Below are 20,689 nucleotides of genomic sequence, written 5' to 3'. Positions count from 1 at the left end.
TATTACTCTATTTATCTTACTTGTACATATTTCCCCCCCTCCATCCCCCATCTTACCTCCTTCCCTTCCCCACAGCACCTGTATATATGGATATATGTTTGTACATATTTATTACTCTATTTATCTTGTACATATTTTTCCCCCTCTCCATCCCCCATCTTACCTCCTTCCCTTCCCCACAGCACCTGTATATATGTACATATGTTTGTACATATTTATTACTCTATTACTTTATTTATGTATCTTGTATATATTTTCCCCCCTCCATCCCCCGTCTTACCTCCTTCCCTTCCCCACAGCACCTGTATATATGTACATATGTTTGTACATATTTATTACTCTTTATTTATTTATTTATCTTACTTGTACATATTTTTCCCCCTCTCCATCCCCTCATCTTACCTCCTTCCCTTCCCCACAGCACCTGTATATATGTATATATGTTTGTACATATTTATTAATCTATTTATTTATTTATTTATCTTACTTGTACATATTTTTCCCCCTCTCCATCCCCCATCTTACCTCCTTCCCTTCCCCACAGCACCTGTATATATGTATATATGTTTGTACATATTTATTACTCTATTTATTTATTTATCGTACTTTTACATATCTATTCGATTTATTTCATTTTGTAGGTATGTTTGGTTTTGTTCTCTTTCTCCCCCTTTTAGACTGTGAGCCCACTGTTGGGTAGGGACTGTCTCTATATGTTGCCAACTTGGACTTCCCAAGCGCTTAGTCCAGTGCTCTGCACACAGTAAGCGCTCAATAAATATGATTGATTGAAAATACGATTGAATGAATGAATGAATCAATCAATCAATCATATTTATTGAGCGCTTACTGTGTGCAGAGCACTGGGCGCTCAATAAATATGATTGATTGAAAATACGACTGAATGAATGAATGAATCAATCAATCAATCATATTTAGTCCAGTGCTCTGCACACAGTAAGCGCTCAATAAATATGATTGATTGATTCATTCATTCATTCAGTTGTATTTTCAATCAATCATATTTATTGAGCGCTTACTGTGTGCAGAGCACTGGACTAAGCGCTTGGGAAGTCCAAGTTGGCAACATATAGAGACGGTCCCTACCCAACAGTGGGCTCACAGTCTAGAAGGGGGAGACAGAGAACAAAACAAAACATATTAACAAAACAAAATAAATAGAATATGTACAAGTAAAATAGAATAATAATAATAATAATAATATATGATATTATAAAGTAATAATATTAGAGTAATTAGAGTAATAATAATAAGAGTAATAATAACCAAAGCAGCAACGTTCTTACTTATTATTCACTTTAGTGAATATTATTTAGTGAATATTATGTGAATATTATTCGCTTTAGTGAATAATTCACTTATTCATAGTAAAGTGAATAACTTAGTGAATAATTCACTTTAGTGAATAATAGTGAAGACTGGAAGCCCACTGTTGGGTAGGGACCGTTCCCTATATGTTGCCAACTTGGACTTCCCAAGCGCTTAGTCCAGTGCTCTGCACACAGTAAGCGCTCAATAAATACGATTGATTGATTGATTATTCATAATAAAGTGAATAATTTACTTTAGTGAATAATAGTGAAGACTGGGAGCCCACTGTTGGATAGGGACCGTCTCTCTATGTTGCCAACTGGGACTTCCCAAGCGCTTAGTACAGTGCCCTGCACACAGTAAGCGCTCAATAAAGACGATTGAATGAATGATGGGCTGAGTAGGTCCTTGCCTGTAGAAGCCACAAGGGGGCGGTGCTCCTACTCCAGGCCCCAGCCGGTCACCTAAGAATAATAATAATAATTATTATTATAATTATTATTATGGTATTTGTTAAGCTCTTACTATGTGCCAGACACTGTACTAAGCGCTGGGGCGGATGGGTTGGACATAGTCCCTTGCCCCACGTGGGCCTCACAGTCTCAATCCGCCTGTTACGGATAAGGTAACTGAGGCACAGATTACTAATAATAATAGATGACATTTATTAAGCGCTTACTATGTGCAAAGCACGGTTCTAAGCGCTGGGGAGGTTACAAGGTGATCAGGTTGTCCCTAGTCCCTTGCCCCACGTGGGCCTCACAGTCTCAATCCCCCTGTTACAGATAAGGTAACTGAGGCACAGATTAATAATAATAATAGATGGCATTTATTAAGCGTTTACTATGTGCAAAGCACTGTTCTAAGCGCTGGGGAGGTTACAAGGTGATCAGGTTGTCCCACGTGGGGCTCACAGTCTTCATCCCCATTGTATAGATGAGGTCCTTTCCACTTGGCAGCACTGTCGATGAGGGATGATTTGAGACTATTCATTCATTCCTTCAATCGTGTTTATTGAGCGCTTACTGTGTGCACAGCACTGTACTAAGCGCTTGGGAAGTACAAGTTGGCAACACATAGAGACGGTCCCTACCCAACAGTGGGCTCAACTATGAGGGAGAGAAGGAAAAAGAGCTTGGAATGGGGAAAACCTCTGTTCCCATAACCCTCCATCTGCTGGGACTGGAAAACCAGGGCAAGAACCCTGTCCCCTTGGTTCCTGTCCCTGGGAACCTACAGAGAGAAGCAGCTTGGCTTAATAATAATAATAATGGCATTTATTAAGCGCTTACTATGTGCAAAACACTGTTCTTAGCACTGGGGAGCATACAAGGTGATCAGGTTGTCCCACGGGGGGGGGCTCACACTCTTCATCCCCATTTTACAGATGAGGGAACTGAGGCACAGAGAAGTGAAGTGACTTCCCCAAGATCACACAGCTGACAAGTGGCTGAGCCGGAATTCGAACCCACGACCTCCGACGCCCAAGTTCTTTCCACTGCTTTTAGACTGTGAGCCCACTGTTGGGTAGGGACTGTCTCTATATGTTGCCAACTTGTACTTCCCAGGTACTTAGTACAGTGCTCTGCACACAGTAAGCGCTCAATAAATACGATTGATTGATTGATTGATTGATTGAGCCATGCTGCTTCTCGTTAGAGCACGGGCCTGGGAGCCAAAAGGACCTGGGTTCTAATCCCAGCTCCACCGCATGTCTGCTGTGTGACTTTGGGCAAGTCACCTCTCTGTGCCTCAGTTACCTCATCTGTAAAATAGGGGTAAGAGTCCGAGTCCCAATTGGGACAGGGACTCTGTCCAACCTGATTCACTTGCATCTCCCCAGTGCTTAGAACAGTGCTTGGCACATAGTAAGTGTATAACAAGTGCCACAGTGAGAAGCAGTGTGGTATAGTGGAAAGAGCACAGGCTTTGGAGTCAGAGGTCATGGGTTCAAATCCCGCCTCTGCCAATTGTCAGCTGTGTGACTTTGGGCAAGTCACTTCACATCTCTGGGCCTCAGTTACCTCATCTGGAAAATGGGGATGAAGACTGTGAGCCCCCCGTGGGACAACCTGATCACCTTGTATCCCCCCAGTGCTTAGAACAGTGCTTTGCACATAGTAAGCACTTAACAAATACCATTATTATTATTATTATCCTGGCTCTGCCAATTGTCAGCTGTGTGACTTTGGGCAAGTCACTTAACTTCTCTGTGCCTCAGTTACCTCATCTGTAAAATGGGGATTAAGACTGTGAGCCCCTGTGGGACAACCTGATCACCTTGTAACTTCCTCAGCGCTTAGAACAGTGTTTTGCACATAGTAAGCGCTGAATAAATGCCATCATCATTATTATTATTATTACTTTGCTGCGTGACCTTGGGCAAACCACTTAACTTCTCTGTGCCTCAATTACCTCATCTGTAAAATGGGGATTAAAACTGTGAGCCCCATGTGGGACAACCTGATTACCCTATATCTATCCCAGCGCTTAGAACAGTGTTTTGCACATAGTAAGCGCTGAATAAATGCCATCATCATTATTATTACTTATCTGCTGCGTGACCTTGGGCAAGCCACTTAACTTCTCTGCGCCTCAATTACCTCACCTGTAAAATGGGGATTAAAACTGTGAGCCCCATGTGGGACAACCTGATTACCCTATATCTATCCCAGAGCTTAGAACAGCGTTTTGCACATAGTAAGTGCTTAATAAATGCCATCATCATTATTATTATTATTACTTATCTGCTGCGTGACCTTGGGCAAGCCACTTAACTTCTCTGCGCCTCAATTACCTCGTCTGTAAAATGGGGATTAAAACTGCGAGCCCCATGTGGGACAACCTGATTACCCTATATCTATCCCAGAGCTTAGAACAGCGTTTTGCACATAGTAAGTGCTTAATAAATGCCATCGTCATTATTATTATTATTATTATCTGCTGCGTGACCTTGGGCAAGCCACTTAACTTCTCTGCACCTCAATGACCTCGTCTGTAAAATGGGGATTAAAACTGCGAGCCCCATGTGGGACAACCTGATTACCCTATATCTATCCCAGAGTTTAGAACAGCATTTTGCACATAGTAAGTGCTTAATAAATGCCATCATCATTATTATTATTATTACTTATCTGCTGCGTGACCTTGGGCAAGCCACTTAACTTCTCTGTGCCTCAATTACCTCACCTGTAAAATGGGGATTAAAACTGTGAGCCCCATGTGGGACAACCTGATTACCCTATATCTATCCCAGTGCTTAGAACAGTGTTTTGCACATAGTAAGCGCTTAATAAATGCCATCATCATCATTATTATTATTACTTATCTGCTGCGTGACCTTGGGCAAGCCACTTAACTTCTCTGCGCCTCAATTACCTCACCTGTAAAATGGGGATTAAAACTGTGAGCCCCATGCGGGACAACCTGATTACCCTATATCTATCCCAGAGCTTAGAACAGCGTTTTGCACATAGTAAGTGCTTAATAAATGCCATCATCATTATTATTATTATTACTTATCTGCTGCGTGACCTTGGGCAAGCCACCTAACTTCTCTGCGCCTCAATTACCTCATCTGTAAAATGGGGATTAAAACTGTGAACCCCATGTGGGACAACCTGATTACCCTAAGCGCTTGGGAAATACAAGTCGGCAACAGATAGAGACGGTCCCTACCCACCAACGGGCTCACAATCTAGAAGGGGGAGACGGACAACAAAATGAAACATGTAGACAGGTGTCAAAACCATCAGAATAAATAGAATTACAGCTACATGCACATCCTGGAATGCCCTCCCTCTGCCCATCCGCCAAGCTAGCTCTCTTCCTCCCTTCAAGGCCCTGCTGAGAGCTCACCTCCTCCAGGAGGCCTTCCCACACTGAGCCCCTTCCTTCCTCTCCCCCTCGTCCCCCTCTCCATCCCCCCATCTTACCTCCCTCCCTTCCCCACAGCACCTGTATATATGTATATATGTTTGTACATATTTTTTTACTCTATTTATTTAATTTATTTGTACATATCTATTCTATTTTATTTTGTTAGTATGTTTGGTTTTGTTCTCTGTCTCCCCCTTTTAGACTGTGAGCCCACTGTTGGGTAGGGACTGTCTCTAGATGTTGCCAATTTGTACTTCCCAAGCACTTAGTACAGTGCTCTGCACATAGTAAGCGCTCAGTAAATACGATTGATGATGATGATGATCCTTAAAAAATAAATAGAATAGTAAATACGTGCCCCCCCACCCCAAGTTCCTTCTTACTGAGTGGAATCCCACCCCCTCCCCCTGCTTGCCCCCAACATGGCCTCCTTGCTACTGAGAACCCCCAACACCAAGCAGGCCAGGCCTTATTAGTGAGGAGAGCCCCCCCACACTTCCCGCCGGCCTCCTTCATTCACAGAGCCCCGGCTTTGGACTCGGAGGTCATGGGTTCAAATCCTGCCTCCGTCAATTGTCAGCTGGGTGACTTTGGACAAGTCACTTCACTTCCCTGGGCCTCCGTTCCCTCATCTGTAAAATGGGGATGAAGACTGTGAGCCCCCCGTGGGATAACCCGATCACCTTGTAACCTCCCCATCATCATCAATCGTATTTATTGAGCGCTGACTGTGTGCAGAGCACTGGACTAAGCGCTTGGGAAGTACAAGTTGGCAACATATACAGACAGTCCCTACCCAACAGTGGGCTCACAGTTTACTATGAAGCAGTGTGGCTCAGTGGAAAGAGCACGGGCTTTGGAGTCAGAGGTCATGGGTTCAAATCCCAACTCTGCCACTTGTCAGCTGTGTGACTTTGGGGCAAGTAATAACAGTAATTATAATTGTGGCATTTTTATTTGTTGACACGGGGCTGACAGCCTAAGAGGGAGAACAGGTATTAAATCCTCCTTTTCCAGTTGAAGCAACTGGAGCAAAGAGAGTCGTGATTGCCCAAGACCACGGAACATACTGTGACGGAGCCAATCAATCAATCATATTTATTGAGCGCTTACTATGTGCAGAGCACTGTACTAAGCGCTTGGGAAGTACAAATTGGCAACATATAGAGACAGTCCCTACCCAACAGTGGGCTCACAGTCCATGGCCAGAAGCCCATGCCTTCTCCACTGAGTCACGCTGCTTCTCAGTGGAATACTGTAGCTATGTACAAGGTAAATTCATTTACGTTTTGCTAATGAAATAGGAAATATATCAAAATCGATCGAAATTATGTACTTTGAATGTCAGAACTTTTTACTTGAGACAGTCTGTATAGAGGAAGTTATAAAAATTCCAACAAAAGGAATCCAAATAATTTAGAAACACATTCACTCCCTGTTCTATCTTCATCTTCCATCCATCTGCCCCGTTGCTTTTAGAAAGTGAGGGGGCCGAAGCGGCGGTACCTCGCAGCATATTTTAGCAGCGTGGCTCAGTGGAAAGAGCCCGGGCTTTGGAATCAGAGGTCGCGGCTTCAGATCCCACTTAGCTGTGTGACCTTGGGCAAGTCACTTAACTTCTCTGGGCCTCGGTTCCCTCATCTGTAAAATGGGGATGAAGACTGTGAGCCCCACGTGGGACAACCTGATTACCTTGTATCTACCCCGGCGCTTAGAACAGTGCTTGGCACGTAGTAAGCGCTTAACAAATACCAACATTATTATTATTATTACTTAACTTCTCTGTGCCTCCGTTACCTCATCTGCAAAATGGGGATTAAGACTGTGAGCCCCCCGGGGGACAACCTGATAACCTTGTAACTTCCCCAGCGCTTAGAACAGAGCTTTGCACATAGTAAGGGCTTAATAAATGCCATTATTACTATTATATTATCTTTGTACAGAAACGCTCTGGGCATGTCACTCCCCTCCTCAAAAATCTCCAGTGGCTGCCTGTCAACCTACACATCAAGCAAAAACTCCTCACCCTGGGCTTCCAGGCTGTCCATCACCTCGCCCCCTCCTACCTCACCTCCCTTCTCTCCTTCTCCATCCCAGCCCGCACCCTCCGCTCCTCCGCCACCACTAACCTCCTCACTGGGCCTCGTTCTCGCCTGTCCCGCCGTCGACCCCCGGCCCACATCCTCCCCTGGCCCAAATGCCCTCCCTCCACACATCTACCAAACTAGCTCTCTTCCTCCCTTCAAAGCCCTACTGAGAGCTCACCTCCTCCAGGAGGCCTTCCCACACTGAGCCCCTTCTTTCCTCTCCCCCTCGTCCCCCTCTCCATCCCCCCGTCTTACCTCCTTCCCTTCCCCACAGCACCTGTATATATGTATATATGGTTGTACATATTTATTACTTTATTTATTTATTTATTTTACTTGTACATTTCTATCCTACTTATTTTATTTTGTTGGTATGTTTGGTTCTGTTCTCTGTCTCCCCCTTTTAGACTGTGAGCCCACTGTTGGGTAGGGACTGTCTCTATGTGATGCCAATTTGTACTTCCCAAGCGCTTAGTACAGTGCTCTGCACATAGTAAGCGCTCAATAAATACGATTGATTGATTGATTGATTGATTGATTGTACATATTTACTCTTCTATTTATGTTGTTAATGATGTGCACAGAGCTATAATTCTATTTGTTCTGACGATTTTGACACCTGTCTCCGTGTTTTGTTTTGTTGTCTGTCTCCCCCTTCTAGACTGTGCGCCCGTTGGTGGGTAGGGACCGTCTCTATATGTTGCCAACTTGTGCTTCCCAAGCGCTTAGTACAGTGCTCTGCACACAGTAAGCGCTCAATAAATACGATTGAATGAATGAATACCAAGTCCTCCAGATTCTAAGCTCGTTGTGGGCAGGGAATGTGTCGATTTATTGTTCTATTGTACTCTCCCAAGTGCGTAGTCCAGTGCTCTGCACACAGTAAGCGCTCCATAAATACGGCTGAATGAATGAATGAACGCTTTGAGCCTAGTAAGTGCTCAATACGATTGGATGGATGAATGAATAAATGAATGACTGTGAGCCCGTCGCTGGGTAGGGACCGTCTCTATCTGTTGCCGACTTGGACTTCCCAAGCGCTTAGTACAGTGCTCTGCACACAGTAAGCGCTCAATAAATACGATTGAATAAATGAATGAAATATGATTGAATGAATGAATGCTTTGAGCCCAGTAAGCGCTCAACACGATTGAATGAACAGATGACTACTGAGCGGAGCCCCGCCCCCCCACCGGCCCTTGTTAACGAGCGGAGCCCCGCCCCCTCTGATTGGCCGCGCCCCACACCAAGCCACGCCCCCCGCGTCCCCCGCCCAATCCGGACTCCTGATTCTGGAGGGGAGCCCCGCCCTCTCTCATTGGCCCCGCCCCACACCAAGCTCCACCTCCCACGCCCTCCCGACCAATCCGGACTCCTGATTCCGGAGCGGAGCCCCGCCCCCTCACATTGGTCCCGCCCCACGCCAAGCCCCGCCTCCCGCGCCCTTCCGACCAATCCGGACTCCTGACTCCGGGGCGGAGCCCTGCCCCCTCTCATTGGCCCCCGCCCCGCACCAAGCCCCGCCCCCCGCGCCCCGACCAATCCGGCTCCTGGTTACCGAGCGGAGCCCCGCCCCCGGCCCCCCGGCTCCAGCACATAGCCAGCGCTTAATAAATGCCATTATTATTATTATTTTTGTTATTGTTAGTGGCCCCGCCCCGCACCAAGCCCCGCCCCCCGCGCCCCTCCCATTGCCCCCTCCACCAAGCCCCGCCGCCCGTGCCCCGACCAATCCGGACCCCTGATTCCGGAGCGGAGCCCCGCCCATTCCCCCCGCCCTATCTTACACCAAGCCCCGCCCCCTGCGTCCCGACCAATCCGGGCCCCTGATTCCGGAGCGGAGCCCCACCCCGACCCCCCCAGAGCGGTCCTTGTTAGCGAGCGGAGCCCCGCCCCTTCCCTCCCCCCTCCCCCGCGCCTCGACCAATCCGGGCTCCCGATTCCGGAGCGGAGCCCCGCCCCTCCAGCGCCTCGACCAATCCGGGCTCCCGATTCCCGATCGGAGCCCCGCCCCTCCCGCGCCTCGACCAATCCGGGATCCCGATTCCAGATCGGAGGCCCGCCCCCGCCCCAGAGCGGTCCTTGTTAGCGAGCGGAGCCCCGCCCCTTCCCTTCCTCCCGCCCCTCCCGCGCCCCGACCAATCCGGTCTCCCGATTCCGGATCTGAGCCCCGCCCCCGCCCCCAGAGCGGTCCTTGTTAGCGAGCGGAGCCCCGCCCCTTCCCTCCGCCCCGCCCCTCCCGCGCCCAAACCAATCGGGACTCCCGATACGGGATCGGATCCCCGCCCCTCCCGCGCCCGGACCAATCGGAGTTCCCCATTCCGAATCGGAGCCCCGCCCCTCCCGCGCCTCGACCAATCCGGGCTCCCGATTCCGGATCGGAGCCCCGCCCCCGCCCCAAGATTGGTCCTTGTTAGCGAGCGGAGCCCCGCCCCTCCGCCCCTTCCCTCCCCTCCCGCGCCCGGACCAATCGGGGCTCCCGATACGGGAGCGGAGCCCCGCCCCTCCCGCGCCTCGACCAATCCGGACTCCCGATTCCGGAGCGGAGCCCCGCCCCCGCCCCCAGAGCGGTCCTTGTTAGCGAGCGGAGCCCCGCCCCTTCCCTCCGCCCCGCCCCTCCCGCGCCCGGACCAATCGGGGCTCCCGATACGGGAGCGGAGCCCCGCCCCTCCCGCGCCTCGACCAATCCGGGCTCCCGATTCCGGAGCGGGGCCCCGCCCCCGCCCTCCCGGGGTCTGGTCCCCGCCGTCGGTCCATCCATCCGTGCATCCATCCGCGCATCCATCCGTGCGGGGCGGTCGCTGGGTTTCCGCGGTGCCCATGCTACTGAGCGGAGCTCCTGCGCCGGGCCCGGGCTCGGGCTCGGGGGACGGCGGGGCCCGGCGGGGCGGCGGGGGGAGCGGCGGCGGCGGCGGCGTGGCCCGCTGGCTCCGGGAGCACCTGGGCTTCCGCGGGGGCGGCGGCGGCGGCGGGGGGGGCGCCGTCAAAGCGGGCCCGCCCCCCCCCGCGCCCCCGGACCCCGACTACCGCCCGCCGCCGCCCCCGGACATCCTGGCCGCCTACCGCCTGCAGCGCGACCGCGACTTCGAGGACCCCTACGGGGGGGGGCGGGGGCGGCCCCGCGTCCTCCTCCTCTTCCTCCTCCTCCTCCTCGTCCGCCGCCGCCGCCCCCCCCGGCCCCGCGCCCCCGCCGCGCCACGGCTCCCCCCCGCACCGCCTCATCCGCGTCGAGACCCCCGGGCCCCCCGCGCCCCCCGCGCCCGAGGACCGGACGCACGCCGACAGGGTGAGTGGAAACCCCCAGACTCGTAGAGGGGAGGGGGCGTCCAGTAGGGTGAGTGGACACCCCCAAATTCGCAGAGGGGAGGGGGCGCCCAGCAGGGTGGGTGGACACCCCCAAATTCCCCGAGGGGAGGGGGTGTCCAGCAGGGTGAGTGGCCACCCCCAAATTCACAAAGGGGAGGGGGCGTCCAGCAGGGTGAGTGGACACCCCCGGCCACCCCAGAGGGGAGGGGGCGTCCAGCAGGGTGAGTGGACACCCCCAAATTCGCAGAGGGGAGGGGGCGTCCAGCAGGGTGAGTGGACACCCCCAAATTCACAAAGGGGAGGGGGCGTCCAGCAGGGTGAGTGGACACCCCCAAATTCGCAGACTGGAGGGGGGCGTCCAGTAGGGTGAGTGGCCACCCCCAAATTTCCCGAGGGGAGGGGGCGTCCAGCAGGGTGAGTGGCCACCCCCAAATTCACAAAGGGGAGGGGGCGTCCAGCAGGGTGAGTGGACACCCCTGGCCACCCCAGAGGGGAAGGGGGCGTCCAGCAGGGTGAGTGGACACCCCCAAATTCGCAGAGGGGAGGGGGCGTCCAGTAGGGTGAGTGGCCACCCCCAAATTCGCAGAGGGGAGGGGGTGTCCAGCAGGGTGAGTGGACACCCCCAAATTCACAAAGGGGAGGGGGCGTCCAGTAGGGTGAGTGGACACCCCCAAATTCGCAGACTGGAGGGGGCGTCCAATAGGGTGAGTGGACACCCCCAAATTCCCCGAGGGGAGGGGGCGTCCAGTAGGGTGAGTGGACACCCCCAAATTCACAAAGGGGAGGGGGCGTCCAGCAGGGTGAGTGGACACCCCTGGCCACCCCAGAGGGGAAGTGGGCGTCCAGCAGGGTGAGTGGACACCCCCAAATTCGCAGAGGAGAGGGGGCGTCCAGCAGGGTGAGTGGGCACCCCCAAATTCACAAAGGGGAGGGGGCGTCCAGCAGGGTGAGTGGACACCCCCGGCCACCCCAGAGGGGAGGGGGCGTCCAGCAGGGTGAGTGGTTACCCCCAGACTCGCCTCTCTATGTTGCCAACTTGTCCTTCCCAAGCGCTTAGTCCAGTGCTCTGCACACAGTAAGCGCTCCATAAATACGACTGAATGATTGATTGATTGATTGAGGGGAGGGGGCGTCCAGCAGGGTGAGTGCCCCCCCCCCGACTCGCCTCTCTATGTTGCCCACTTGTCCTTCCCAAGCGCTTAGTCCAGTGCTCTGCACACAGTAAGCGCTCCATAAATACGACTGAATGATTGATTGATTGATTGATTGAGGGGAGGGGGCGTCCAGCAGGGTGAGTGCCCCCCCCCGACTCGCCTCTCTATGTTGCCCACTTGTCCTTCCCAAGCGCTTAGTCCAGTGCTCTGCACACAGTAAGCGCTCCATAAATACGACTGAATGATTGATTGATTGATTGATTGAGGGGAGGGGGCGTCCAGCAGGGTGAGTGGCCACCCCCAGACTCGCCTCTCCATGTTGCCAACTTGTCCTTCCCAAGCGCTTAGTCCAGTGCTCTGCACACAGGAAGCGCCCCATAAATACAACTGAATGATTGATTGATTGATTGATTGAGGGGAGGGGGCGTCCAGCAGGGTGAGTTGCCACCCCCAGACTCGCCTCTCTATGTTGCCCACTTGTCCTTCCCAAGCGCTTAGTCCAGTGCTCTGCACACAGTAAGGGCTCAATAAATACGACTGAATGATTGATTGATTGATTGAGGGGAGGGGGCGTCCAGCAGGGTGAGTGGCCACCCCCAGACTCGCCTCTCTATGTTGCCAACTTGGACTTCCCAAGCGCTTAGTCCAGTGCTCTGCACACAGTAAGCGCTCAATAAATACGACTGAATGATTGATTGATTGATTGATTGAGGGGAGGGGGCGTCCAGAGGCGACGCTTCAGGGCACGGTGGGCTACCGAAAAGGGTCGGGGGACTGAGGGACCCAAAGGTCAGAGGCAGTGGGGGGGACTCCTCCTCTCCCCCATTCATCCATTCTTTCAATCGTCTTTATTGAGCGTCTGCTGTGTGCAGAGCACTGGACTAAGCGCTTCATCCATCCATTCATTCAATCGTCTTTATTGAGCGCTTACTGTGTGCAGAGCACTGGATTAAGCGCCTCATCCATCCATTCATTCAATCGTCTTTATTAAGCGCTTACTGTGTGCAGAGCACTGGACTAAGCGCCTCATCCATCCATTCATTCAATCGTTTTTATTGAGCGCTTACTGTGTGCAGAGCACTGGACTAAACGCTTTATCCATCCATTCATTCAATCGTCTTTATTGAGCGCTTACTGTGTGCAGAGCACTGGACTAAACACTTCATCCATTCATTCATTCATTCAATTGTCTTTATCGAGCGCTTACTGTGTGCAGAGCACTGGACTAAACGCTTCATCCATCCATTCATTCAATTGTCTTTATTGAGCGCTTACTGTGAGCCCGTTGTTGGATAGGGACCGTCTCTAGATGTTGCCACCTTGGACTTCCCAGGCGCTTAGTCCAGTGCTCTGCACACAGTATGCGCCCAATAAAGACGATTGAATGAATGAATGCAGAGCACTGGACTAAACACTTCATCCATTCATTCATTCAATCGTATTTATTGAGCGCTTACTGTGTGCAGAGCACCGGACTAAACACTTCATCCATTCATTCATTCATTCAATCGTCTTTATTGAGCGCTTACTGTGTGCAGAGCACTGGACTCAACACTTCATCCATTCATTCAGTCGTATTTATTGAGCACCTATTGTGTGCAGAGCGCTGGACTAAGCGCTTGGGAAGGACAAGTCGGCCACAGGTAGAGACGGTCCCTACCCAACAATGGGCTCACAGGCTAGAAGATAATGATGGTATTTGTTAAGTGCTTACTATGTGCCAAGCACTGTTCTGAGCACCGGGATGGATGCAAGGTTATCATATTGTCATTCATTCATTCAATCGTATTTATTGAGCGCTTACTATGTGCAGAGCACTGGACTAAGCGCTTGGGAAGGACAAGTTGGCCACAGACACAGTCCCTACCCAACAATGGGCTCACAGGCTAGATGATAATGATGGTATTTGTTAAGTGCTTACTATGTGCCAAGCACTGTTCTGAGCACCGGGATGGATGCAAGGTTATCATATTGTCATTCATTCATTCAATCGTATTTATTGAGCGCTTACTATGTGCAGAGCACTGGACTAAGCGCTTGGGAAGGACAAGTTGGCCACAGACACAGTCCCTACCCAACAATGGGCTCACAGGCTAGATGATAATGATGGTATTTGTTAAGTGCTTACTATGTGCCAAGCACTGTTCTGAGCACCGGGATGGATGCAAGGTTATCATATTGTCATTCATTCATTCAATCGTATTTATTGAGCGCTTACTATGTGCAGAGCACTGGACTAAGCGCTTGGGAAGGACAAGTTGGCCACAGACACAGTCCCTACCCAACAATGGGCTCACAGGCTAGATGATAATGATGGTATTTGTTAAGTGCTTACTATGTGCCAAGCACTGTTCTGAGCACCGGGATGGGTGCAAGGTTATCATATTGTCATTCATTCATTCAATCGTATTTATTGAGCGCTTACTATGTGCAGAGCACTGGACTAAGCGCTTGGGAAGGACAAGTCAGCCACAGCTAAAGGCAGACGGTCCCTACTCAACAACGGGCCCGCAGTCTAGAAGGGGGAGACAGACAACCAAACAAAACATGGAGAGAGGTGTCAAAATCGTCAAAACAAATAGAATTATTTTATTCTGACGGTTTTGACACCTGTCTACATTTTTTGTTTTGTTGTCTGTCTCCCCCTTCTAGACTGCGAGCCCGTTGTTGGGTAGGGACCGTCTCTCTACGTTGCTGACTTGTACTTCCCAAGCACTTAGTACAGTGCTCTGCACACAGTAAGCGCTCAATAAATACGATTGAATGAATGAATGAATGAACAACGGGCTCGCAGTCTAGAAGGGGGAGACAGACAACCAAACAAAACGTGGAGAGAGGTGTCAGAATCGTCAGAACAAATAGAATTATTTTATTCTGACGGTTTTGACACCTGCCTAACATGTTTTGTTTTGTTGTCTGTCTCCCCCTTCTAGACTGCGAGCCCGTTTTTGGGTAGGGACCGTCTCTATATGTTGCTGACTTGTACTATGGGCAAGTCACTTAACTTCTCTGTGCCTCAGTTACCTCATCTGTAAAATGGGGATTAAGGCTGTGAGCCCCACGTGGGACAACCTGATCACCATGTAACCTCCCCAATGCTTAGAACAGCGCTTTGCACATAGTAAGCACTTAATAAATGCCATCATTATTGTTATTATTACTTCCCAAGCGTTTAGTACAGTGCTCTGCACACAGTAAGCGCTCAATAAATACGATTCAATGAATGAATGATTGAATTCTAGCTATGTGCACAGCATTATTTATTTATTTTACTTGTACATATCTATTCTACTTATTTTATTTTGTTAGTATGTTTGGTTTTGTTCTCTGTCTCCCCCTTTTAGACTGTGAGCCCACTGTTGGGTAGGGACTGTCTCTATATGTTCCCAACTTGTACTTCCCAAGCGCTTAGTCCAGTGCTCTGCACACAGCAAGCGCCCAATAAATACGATTGATTGATTGATTGATTAAGAAAATAAATAGTGCACAGACTTGTACCCCAGACTCTCAGGTGGGGCTTGAACCCCCCAAATCCCCTTCTGCCAGAAGGGCGCTGAGCCAAGGCCTGAGGTAAGCAGGGCACTTTCACTCATTCATTCAATCGTCTTTATTGAGCGCTTACTGTGTGCAGAGCGCTGTACTGAGCGCTTGGGAAGTCCAAGTTGGCAACATCTAGAGACGGTCCCTACCCAACAACGGGCTCACAGTCACTTTCATTCATTCAGTCGTCTTTATTGAGCGCTTGCTGTGTGCAGAGCACTGGACTAAGCGCTTGGGAAGTCCAAGCAGGCAACATCTAGAGACGGTCCCTACCCGACAGCAGGCTCACAGTCAAGAAGGGGGAGACAGACAACAAAACAAAACATGTGGACTGGTGTCGTCAGAATAAATAAAAGTAAAGCTAGATAATAATAATAATGGCATTTATTAAGTGCTTACTATGAGCAAAGCACTGTTCTAAGCACTGGGGAGGTTACAAGGTGATCAGGTTGTCCCACATGGGGCTCACAGTCTTCATCCCCATTTTACAGATGAGGGACCTGAGGCACAGAGAATTGAAGTGACTTGCCCAAAGTCATACAGCTGACTCCTCCTCCCCCTCTCTATCCCCCCCGCCTTACCTCCTTCCCTTCCCCACAGCACCTATATATATGTATATGTGTTTGTACAGATTTATTACTCTATTTATTTATTTTACTTGTACATATCTATTCTATTTGTTTTATTTTGTTAATATGTTTGGTTTTGTTCTCTGTCACCCCTTTCTAGACTGTGAGCCCACTGTTGGGTAGGGACCGTCCCTATATGTTGCCAATTTGTACTTCCCAAGTGCTTAGTACAGTGCTCTGCACGCAGTAAGCGCTCAATAAATACGATTGATTGATTGATTGATTGATTGAAGGGGCTGAGAGGAGCTGTGGGGTCTGGTCCCAGTGGCCAGCTGTCCACTTGGGTAGGAGGGAGAGTAGAGCATGGCTGGCTTTCAGTGTCTCCTCCTCTTACCTCCCCCCACTTGCCCTTCCCGCTTCATCCAGAAAAGGGGTTGTGGAGGACGACGCTCCCAGACCAGGGGACCGAGACAGGAGTGACCCTCTGTCCATGCCCCACAGGCCCCCAGGGCAGCCACTACATCTCCCAGGGCAGCCACTACATCTCCGTAGGGCCGGTGTGCTCTCTCTGTGTGTGCTGTTGCCATTGTCCTGCCCCTAGACCGGACCAAGAGAGGCCAGACGCGGTGATGAGTAGGGGTGGTCCCTTTAATTCATTCATTCGATCATATTTATTGAGAGCTTACTGTGTGCAGAGCACTGTACTAAGCGCTCAATGCCCTCTCTCTGTGTGCTGTTGCCATTGCCCTGCCCCCAGGACCGGACCAAGAGAGGCCAGACGCGGTGATGAGTGGGGGTGGTCGCTTTAATTCATTCATTCAGTCGTATTTATTGAGCATTTACTGCGTGCAGAATACTGTACTAAGCGCTCAATGCGCTCTCTCTGTGTGCTGTTGCCATTGTCCTGCCCCTAGGACAGGACCAAGAGAGGCCAGATGCGGTGATGAGTGGGGGTGGTCCCTTTAATTCATTCATTCAGTCGTATTTATTGAGCGCTTACTGCGTGCAGAGCACTGTACTAAGCGCTCAATGTGCTCTCTCTGTGTGCCCCTAGGACAGGACCAAGAGAGGCCAGACGCGGTGATGAGTGGGGGTGGTCCCTTTAATTCATTCATTCAGTCGTATTTATTGAGCGCTTACTGCGTGCAGAGTTCTGTACTAAGCGCTCAATGCGCTCTCTCTGTGTGCTGTTGCCATTGTCCTGCCCCTAGGACTGGACCAAGAGAGGCCAGATGCGGTGATGAGTGGGGGTGGTCCCTTTAATTCATTCATTCGCTCGTATTTATTGAGCGCTTACTGCGTGCAGAGCACTGTACTAAGCGCTTAATTCTACCGAGGGGTGGGTGGGGACAGAAAGGATGGAACCAGATCTCACCTAGCAGCCGTCTGGGGTTTGCAGCCAGGACTCGGGGAGGGCCCCAGAGGAAGCCGGGGTGTCGGGGCACCGGGGTCCTGTCCTGGCTGCTGACCAGGCCCCGGGAGGCCCGTTGTTGGGTAGGGACCGTCTCTATATGTTGCCAGCTTGTACTTCCCAAGCGCCTAGTACAGTGCTCTGCACACAGGAAGCGCTCAATAAATACGATTGAATTGAATGAATGACTGGAGGCAGCTCCAGCCCAGCCGGGGTGCCCTCGGCCCAGCTTGGTTCGCTTCCTATCTCTCCGCACCCGCCTCCTGCCCCCATGGGGAAGATCATCATCATCATCATCAATCGTATTTATTGAGCGCTTCCTATGTGCAGAGCACTGTACTAAGCGCTTGGGAAGTACAAATTGGCAACATATAGAGACAGTCCCTACCCAACAGTGGGCTCACAGTCAGAAAGGGGGAGACAGAGAACAAAACCAAACATACTAACACAATAAAATAAATAGAATAGATATGTACAAGTAAAATAAATAAATAAATAGAGGAAGATGCTGCCTTGCTGTTCCTGGCAGGGAGAGTCCAGTCTGGATCAGGGATCCAGTCTGGCCTGGATCAGGGATCCGGGCTGGAAGAAATAGGGGGAGACTGGGTTGCAGCTAAGCAAGAAACCTCGGGCACGGGATTGCCTGACCCATGCCACCGCATGCCCATCTCGTGCCGGGATCCTTCAAGGGACATCGTGTGCCCTCAGAATAGCCCTGGAATAGGCTGACTGCGCTCGGGGGATGGCCCCCCATCCCAATCCGCCATTCCCACTGGCTCCTTGCGGTTGGATTAGTCCGAGGGCCTTGATTGTCAGGCGCTGCCCGGCCAGTTTCAACCCTTGAGGGTCAGGGCCAGGCTGGGGTCCGAGCCGGACTCGAGCAATGGGTTCATCTGACCACCTGCGGGTATTGTGTCTCCACGGCCTTCCAGCCCACTTCCAAACCCCAAGTTTGGAATATATACCTGTATATATGTTTGTACATATTTATTACTCTATTTATATATACCTGTATATATGTTTGTACATATTTATTACTCTATTTTACTTGTACATATCTATTCTATTTATTTTATTTTGTTAGTATGTTTGGTTTTGTTCTCTGTCTCCCCCTTTTAGACTGTGAGCCCACTGTTGGATAGGGACTGCCTCTATATGTTGCCAATTTGTACTTCCCAAGCGCTTAGTACAGTGCTCTGCACATTGTAAGCGCTCAGTAAATACGATTGATGATGATGATGATGAAGGGACTTTGTCCCTCCTGCCCTAGAACCGGTGGGTCTCTGTAATAATAATAATAATGGATAATAATGGTATTTGTTAAGCACTTACTATGTGGAAGCAGCGTTGGCTCAGTGGAAAGAGCCCGGGCTTTGGAGTCAGAGGTCATCGGCTCAAATCCCGGCTCCGCCACTTGGCAGCTGGGTGACTTTGGGCAAGTCACTTCACTTCTCTTCTAGACTGTGAGCCCACTGTTGGGTAGGGACCGTCTCTATATGTTGCCAACTTGTACTTCCCAAGCGCTTAGTCCAGTGCCCTGCACACAGTAAGCGCTCAAGAAATACGATTGAACGAATGAAAAGACGGGGTCAGGGAAGGGCCTGGTTTCTGCCCCTTGAATGGGGTTTGGGGAGGTGTCGGGGCCGGAGGGAGCTCAGACATTGTCTCCAGAAAGAGCGGGACCAGAACTGCATAGTGGGGTGGCACAGGGGGCAGCCCCCTTGCCCCTCTGCCACCACCAGGACCACCTTGCTCTCCGCTGAACCCCTCCCCTGAGGGAGGGCTGACCATCTGGGCCGGTCAACAGTGGGGCAGGTGGCAGGGCGGCAGGATCAGGGCACCTGGGGGGACGGAGGCGTGTCCTTGGGAGCTGGCTGTGGCAAGAAGGCAGATGGTACGGCAGTCTGGCAGCACAAAGGACCTGGGAAAGAGACTGGCCGCCAGATCCTCGGCCCCGGGGGCTGGCAGAGCCTAGACAGGAGGGGTGGAGGGTGGGGATGGAATAGGGGATGTTTCGGCTTTCCTAGGGAGGGGGAGGCCAGGCCTGGGGGTGGGCACAACTGGGCTGAGCCTGGCCAAGGAGGAGTGCAGCCTGGGACTGAGCCCGGAGTCCTGGAGGGTGGGACGGAGCAGAAAAGCAGGCGGGCAGAGAAGCCGGGACGCGTGCACGAGCGGACCAAAGCCCACAGGCGCATGTGCCCACCCAGATGACGGTGTGCCCAGGCACGGATGCGCGTACAGATCATCATCATCATCATCAATCGTATTTATTGAGCGCTTACTATGTGCAGAGCACTGTACTGAGCGCTTGGGAAGTACAGATTGGCAACATATAGAGACAGTCCCTACCCAACAGTGGGCTCACGGTCTAAAAGGGGGAGACAGAGAACAAAACCAAACGTACTAACAAAATAAAATAAATAGAATAGATATGTACAAGTAAAATAAATAAATAAATAAATAAATGTGCACTCAACCCCTCTGTCTCGCATGACACGCATGCTGCCCTTCTGCTTTACGCTCTCAGAAACCTGGAACCTGTGCCCTGACTTTGCCCAGTCATTCATTCATTGTCGTATTTATTGAGCGCTTACTGTGTAAGCACTTACTATGAGCAAAGCGCTGTTGTAAGCGCTGGGGAGGTTACAATAATAATGACGATGGCGTTTATGAAGCGCTTACTATGCGCAAAGCCCCGTTCTAAGCGCTGGGGAGGTTACAAGGTGATGAGGTGGTCCCACGGGGGGCTCACGGTCTTAACCCCTGTTTTACAGATGAGGTAACTGAGGCACAAAGAAGTTCCAAAGTCACACAGCTGACAATTGGGTCTGAGCCCGTGACCTCTGACTCCAAAGCCCGTGCTCTTTCCACCGAGCCACGCTGCTTCTGAGCTCTGACCAGCTATTGAGATCCCACCTGTGCCCTCGGGATCACCAGGGGAAGGGTTTGGGATCCTCTGTCGGTTTCTGGCTCAGAGAGCGAGGGTCAGGCCCCTGTGCTGGCGAGAAGGGACAGGGTACAGTGGGCTCTCAGTTGATCGGGTCAATACCCACCCTCCTCCTACTATGACCTGCTTAGGGGGGCCTGTAGCTCTCTCTTCCCCCACTGCCTCTGACCTTGGGAGCTCAGAATTGCCAGCACACCACCCCTCCCTTCCCCTTAGCAGTCTTCTAGACTGTGAGCCCACTGTTGGGTAGGGACCGTCTCTATACGTTGCCAACTTGGACTTCCCAAGCGCTTAGTACAGTGCTCTGCACACAGTAAGCGCTCAATAAATACGATTGATTGATTGATAGTGGCTGCAGGAAGCCCCTTCCCCAGCCAACTTGAAAAATCCCGTCCCCCCTCTGCTGCACCCGGGGCAGATTGGTATCCTGGGCCTGGGGGCTGCGTGGATTCACGGATGGAGCT

General features: G+C 51.2%; 1 protein-coding gene across 1 annotated transcript in view; it reads left to right on the top strand.

The window, feature by feature from the left end:
• The first annotated feature begins 10,057 nt into the window (after positions 1–10,057).
• SHF (Src homology 2 domain containing F) overlaps positions 10,058–20,689 on the top strand; it is a 32,103-nt gene continuing 21,471 nt past the window's right edge. Inside the window, 2 exon segments of the mRNA XM_038750433.1 lie at positions 10,058–10,405; positions 10,440–10,584. Of these exon segments, the coding sequence (XP_038606361.1) occupies positions 10,119–10,405; positions 10,440–10,584 (432 nt within the window). The 5' untranslated portion in view covers positions 10,058–10,118.

Source organism: Tachyglossus aculeatus, chromosome 8 (assembly GCF_015852505.1).
Source record: "Tachyglossus aculeatus isolate mTacAcu1 chromosome 8, mTacAcu1.pri, whole genome shotgun sequence".
NCBI lineage: Eukaryota > Metazoa > Chordata > Mammalia > Monotremata > Tachyglossidae > Tachyglossus > Tachyglossus aculeatus.
The sequence above is the reverse complement of the archived record's forward strand: the minus strand, read 5'-3'. Positions and strand labels throughout refer to the sequence as shown.